The 6,000-nt window shown below is 39.1% G+C and overlaps 1 protein-coding gene across 3 annotated transcripts in view; it reads right to left on the bottom strand.

Moving 5' to 3' along the window:
* Window positions 1-2,033: 2,033 nt before the first annotated feature.
* The window catches only part of LOC148362915 (ethanolamine kinase 2), a 31,782-nt gene continuing 27,815 nt past the window's right edge, over window positions 2,034-6,000 (bottom strand). For 2 of the 3 annotated variants that reach the window (XM_088340504.1, XM_088340501.1), the window contains one exon: window positions 2,034-2,339. In XM_088340504.1, coding sequence (XP_088196630.1) covers window positions 2,276-2,339 — 64 coding nt within the window. In that variant the 3' untranslated portion in view covers window positions 2,034-2,275. Of the gene's footprint in view, window positions 2,340-2,830; window positions 2,878-6,000 lie in introns of all 3 variants that reach the window. The other variant, XM_088340503.1, reaches the window with a different exon arrangement.

Genomic DNA, 6,000 nt, shown 5'->3' with positions numbered 1-6,000 from the left:
GGGTATCTGTTCTCTGGAGTTCTGTCTCCCCCTATTGGCTATTTTAACCATAACTGTAAACCCAAAACCAACAATAAACCCTTACCCTCAACCCCAACCCTTAAACTAAACCTGAACCCTAACCTTGAATCCAAATATTTACCCAGAAACCATGACCATGGACCCTTAACCATAAACCCTAACCACCAACCCTAACCTCTAACCTGAAAAGTAACTCCTGGCCCTAAACCTAACCCAAACACCTAAGCCCTAACCTCTGCCCCTAAACCTAAACGTAACCCTTAAGCCTAAACCTAAATCCTCACCCTTAACCAAATACCCTAACCCCTATCTACTATCCCTTTACCGTAAACCCAACCCCCCTAACGCCCTAACTCTAACTAAAACAAACTAGATGCAAGACATTAGCCTATAATTATATTGTGTTATTTCTAAGGTTTGTATCTACACATGGTATACTCGTATTGTGTAGTTACCAGCTTTCTTTTAGCCTATCGGTACTCCATACTCATGACTACCTCGTTTGGGTTATTTAAAATTCAAGAAATGTGTGTCATCCATCCGTTATCCTCAGTAGGGTTGCGGGAGTGCTGGAGCCTATCCCAGCCATCTTCGGGCAGTGGCCAGGGGACACCCTGAACTGGTTGCCAGCCAGTCGCAGGGCTCACAGAGACAGACAAATCGTTCGCTCATTCACACCTAGGGACAATTTGGACCGGCCAATCAACCTGAAATGCATGTTTTGGAATGTGGGAGGAAAACGGAGTGCCCAGAGGAAACACACGCAAACACGGGGAGAACATGCAAACAGGAAGGTTGGTAGCTGGATTTGAACCCATGACCTCAGAACTGTGCCGCACACGCGCTAACCACCGCGCCGCCGTGCTGCCATGTCAGAAATCAGTGCAATGATAGTTTGAGAAAGCGGGCTGGACCTGGTAAGGTGAAAATGTGTGAGGGCCGACTATTCAGCCTGCCATTGTTTGATCAGTCTTTAATAAAATCCCCCACAGTGAAAGATTCACATCGTTTGGGGATTAGCGTCGTAACCTCTTAGCTCGCCAGTGTAGCGTTTTTATTTGACTCTTAGGGTCTTGTGAAAAAACTCTGCAGTACCATTAAAACAGCTTCCCGTTGCTTCACCTTTTCACAGCGCTCGTTTTCAGTTACCTTGTCGTAGTCATCATGTTTGATCTGGCAGTGCCTCTTGATATTGAAAATCTTTGAAAACAGCCACAGTCTCTTGGCAAATATGACAGACGCAGTTCTTTCATATTTTCAAAGAAAGAACACTCCGATATCACGTGTCCTGTAAGCGGCAGCCCTCACAGTCAACTTTTCTTTTTTTATCTACAGTCGCCATGTCTGAAATGGGGTGGGCTAAAATTCTCACAGAAAGCAAAGAGCAAGGTGATGAGTGGGCTACTGCCATCATCTGGTGAAACCGTGATATATATTTTTGTACAAATTCATCTTTTATCAGCAAGCCTTATAATAACAATTTAATGACAGCGGCTGCGGGCCGGTAAAAATTTGATCATGGCCTGAAACTGTCCCCCGGCTCGAACTTTGGAAAAGCCTGTGTTAAGGTATCGGTACTGCAGACTCATGGCTGCCCCCTATGGGCTGTTTTTGGAAACAATGGAATATCTTGTTGTCATTTCATGCAATCTTAAAGGTAAAATTTGATACCAGAATCTTTAGGGATTTCTTTTGTTTAGAATATTTTTGTTCCCTAATCCATACCGATGCCTTCTCAAGAGTTAAGTATCGGTATTTGGTATCGATCTGGAAAAGGTTTTATCAGACATCATTAACACACACTGTATATAAAGGAATTACAGAGGTGTTTATTTTTGTTTTTTTATTCATGTATCCTCTTTTTTTGCGATGTCAGTGTGGTGAGACCGTGAAATAAAATGTGATTATAAGCTTCGTGACGCGTTTAAGGCCAACGCAGGCACGGCGGCGTTGGAAACAATGCAATCATGGAAAACTTTTCATGCGTTTAGACCAATTGAGGCTTGTTAAACTGGAGATCTTTCTTTGTGTTTTTTCGGAAGGATTCAACGCAATCGACGTTATTGAACATCGTTAAATGACAGTTAGCTATGAAACTCACATTGTCGTTAGCCTCTTTTTATTTTATGAAAGGCTGCTGAATTTACTACAGTATATTAATAGAATACAATGAAATCAATTGCGATTATGGTACAAAAACGAACTTTTTTAAAATTTATAACCTGAAAGTGTTATTTGCAAAACAACTGTGTATTCATTTCATGGAAAAATATTCTTCTTTCTTCTCAAAATAGCGGTTGAGTCTCGCCACTGCATACCTGCAACAAAAACAAGCGTTAAGTGCGGGTATACACGTCAAACTACTATTTTACAATTAAAACATGTAAAAAAGTTATTTAATTTATAATACTATATAGTATTTAAAACATAAAATATTAGTATGTTAGTTCAACGAATCAACTTTTTTTTGTTAAATTGTGGTTAAAAATTTTGGGTGGAAAATAGTATAATATAGTAATAGTAATAGTATAGTGGAGTGACGTGGAGTGGAGTGTGGCAATGCATAGCAAGAGTAGAGTAGAGTAGAGTAGAGTAGTCTAGTGTAGTGTAGTGTATGGTAGGGTAGCATAGCGCAGTGTAGCGTAGCACAGCACAGCACAGCAGAGCAGAGTAGAGCGTGGTGTAGCATAGCATAGCATAGCATAGCATAGCATAGCATAGCATAGCATAGCATAGCATAGCATAGCATAGCACTGTATAGTATAGTATAGTATAGTATAGTATAGTATAGTATAGTATACAGTGGGACCTCGCTACTTCGCCGTTCCACGTTCGCGGGTTCAGAGCTTCGCGGGTCTAAAAAAAATAAATAATAATAAATAAATAAATAAATATTTTTAGCTGGATTTGAACCCATGACTGTATTTGAACCGGAGTGCCCGAAGGGAAACCATTTCAAATACATTTAAACATTATTTTCCAGAGTTACATAACAATAAGTCGTAAATTCTACATCTATACAATGTATAATAATACAAAGAATATACAGTCGCTGTCATGTGAAAGAAAAACTTAAATGAGAAGTTTGTGTTTATTGTTATTTTTGCTAAATGTATCCTTCTTAAAAATCATAGAATGTATTAATTAAATTTTGCACTGTTAGACAATGGTGGAAGTTTCGTAAAATTAGTCGAAACATAATACCAATAAAAAAATGATAAATGATCTATTGCTGCATCTCATGAATGAGCTTTTCTTTGTTATCTGAATTCATACTTCAATGGTTTATTGAATAGTAATAGTAATCATTTTCTAAATTTAACACAAACAAACCTACCATTAATTTCATGTTTGAAATGATTTTTGGAGATTGGCGGTGACAATATCATATAAAATTCTAAGGTAATTATAATACACACGTGTATATGAAAATGTATACGGATGCTCCCCTACTTACGACCGTTCGACTTACGAGAAACGATAGATACGAACATTTTTTTCAGGATGTTGAAAAATACTCGGATATTGCTGTAAGTTAGATTTTGTATTGTGGACCTTTTCCTGAGTACAGGACAGGACTGTAGTGCTACCGGCATGTGGTGGCGCTGTTAGGGGGTCACCCAGCATCCACTCCGAAGAAGAAATCCGCCTCTCTTCCGAGTTCGTGTGCAAACATAGTATACTGTATCTCCAGCACGCAAGAACTTTGACGATTTTATTGTTTAATATCTCGTGCGTCCATTCCACATGGTTGGTGTAAAGTATAAAGAAGAGGCGAGCCGTTTCATTTGAAATAAAAGTGGAATAAGAAAGCTAGATGCGGTTGAAAAATGGTCGGGACGCTTTTTTTCGGCCACTTTTTACCACGGAGGAGGACCTCTTGAAGCGCATCTTCCAAAAACAAGTGAAACTCAACTTTATCTTTCTAGAGCATATTGTTTTATGAAATGTTTATTTTTTTAGTACAAAACAATATAGGTTACTTATACAAGCCCTAAACATACTTGTTTAGACCTTAAACATACAAAATATAGCACTGAAGCAACTTACGAACAAATGCAACTTACGAACGACCGTCCATCTCGTTCATAAGAAAGGAGCATCTGTATTCCTAAAATGAAGTAATTACTAGCTTATACTGAAAAGAAAAATAATCAAAAGTACTCCTTATAACGTGCATAGGTTTTTCTCTGAATTAAAAGCAAAAAAACTACAGTTCCTCTTTTAATGTGACTCAAAGTGATCTTTTTATCATCCATTTATCGCTCTTCTATACTTCACGTTGCTTAATGTGAAAAAAAAAACATTCCCAAGACCTCTCTGACAAAAGCCTATAATATTGATCCGCCCTCAGGTTTTTAGTTTATAAAGGTTCTCAAAACATTTCATTCACACTATAGATTCTGTTCTGGTGGGATTGGTGGCAGGTCAGGGGGACAAGGACCGACTGTTTTGTGGTCTCAACAACGTTGCGTGCGGTTGGAATTTTATTTTGAAAAAGAAAATAATTCTTTTGTGCTGCTCTAGAACAGCATTATGTGACGCCCTTGACCTTTTTTATAATTGTTTTCATAAAAACCTTTTCACTACTCTTGGCCATCAGTGGTATTGTAAAAACCTCTAGTAACTTGTAGTTATGATGTTGTACATGGCATGTAATATAGAAATATGTATTTTAAAATAGCAAACTAGTTGTGTTTTTGTGTATTTGTCAAATTGGAAAATAAAACATTATAATAAAATAAATCATATCCACCTATGTTGTTGAATTATATTCAAACAGAAAAGAAATGCGATGTTCGTCAAGAACCAGAACAGGATCAGGACCCAAATGCGTGATGTTCTCACACAAGCCTTTTATTTTACGGGAAATCGGGAGTCATGTATGCTAGACAGCGGTCTGGCGTGGAAAGACAGGAAGCCAGACACCGACGAGATCGATTCCAATTGCCTGAGTTGATATCGGACAGATGGGGTCGATACCGGATAGGACGGAACAGACAGACAGGATAGATAATGAAACAGGATATCGAAAATAAACAGGACAAACAAGACGGAAAGGAAAATTGGAGAGAATAATAAACAGGACAAAAATAGACAGGAACAAAACTGGAAACCTATATAAAACAGGACAAAAATAAACGGGAACGATACCGGACTGGAAATACCAACAGGAAAACAGGATGACTCAGAACCTACGTCTTGCGGGGCAGAGGTTCGTTGACGGACTGACAAAGTAAGAGAGAGCGCACTGAGCTTAAAAAGATGGAAAGCCAATCTGTCAATGAACCGCGGCTGGTGCCACACGGGCGGGGCCAATTGGGCGCCATGGCGACCTTGACAGATGTAAAATGTGTTATGGATTTGAACTAGTTTATTTTTTTTCTTTCAGTCATCTTCCAACAAACATCACTTCACAGAATGAACAAATTACAGAATGAACAAATGACCTAAAAAGTTTTTAAAAATGACCACCTTATTGAATCACGATATATACAGTATTTCACAGTTCATTCTCCTTCTATAACATAATGTAGTGTGGAAAACACGTGATAAACTTGTATTTTCTTGTGAAAATGTAAAGGTTTGAAGTGAAATTGGACGTGCACCAAGAGTGAACCACAAGAGTCCGAACAGACCAGGTGAGCTCCCCAGTCACCCATTTTTGGTGCTCAGACGACACAAGCCTGGTATTCACCAGTGTCGTCTATTTGGTGTGAACCAAGATGGCGATCTCGGCGTCACTCACTTCGGGAGCCATCTCGGCATTACTCAAACCAATGTTGCTCGGATGAGCATACTGTATATACCGGTCAAGCTGGACATCAGTTATTGTGTCTTTTTGGGAGGCCAGTTCACGCTCAGCACAAAGTCTGCCACAGGCCCTGCACCCACACCCGGTGTCACATTCTAAGCCCTACCCCCAAAGACTCTGAGCTTCTTTGACCTTGTCTTTGATTTTGTTTACTTTCTTCTGTA

The sequence above is a fragment of the Urocampus carinirostris genome, chromosome 7 (assembly GCF_059441175.1).
Source record: "Urocampus carinirostris isolate Australia breed hairy pipefish chromosome 7, RoL_Ucar_1.0, whole genome shotgun sequence".
NCBI lineage: Eukaryota > Metazoa > Chordata > Actinopteri > Syngnathiformes > Syngnathidae > Urocampus > Urocampus carinirostris.
Note: the sequence above shows the minus strand (reverse complement) of the source record. Positions and strands in the feature narration are given on the sequence as shown.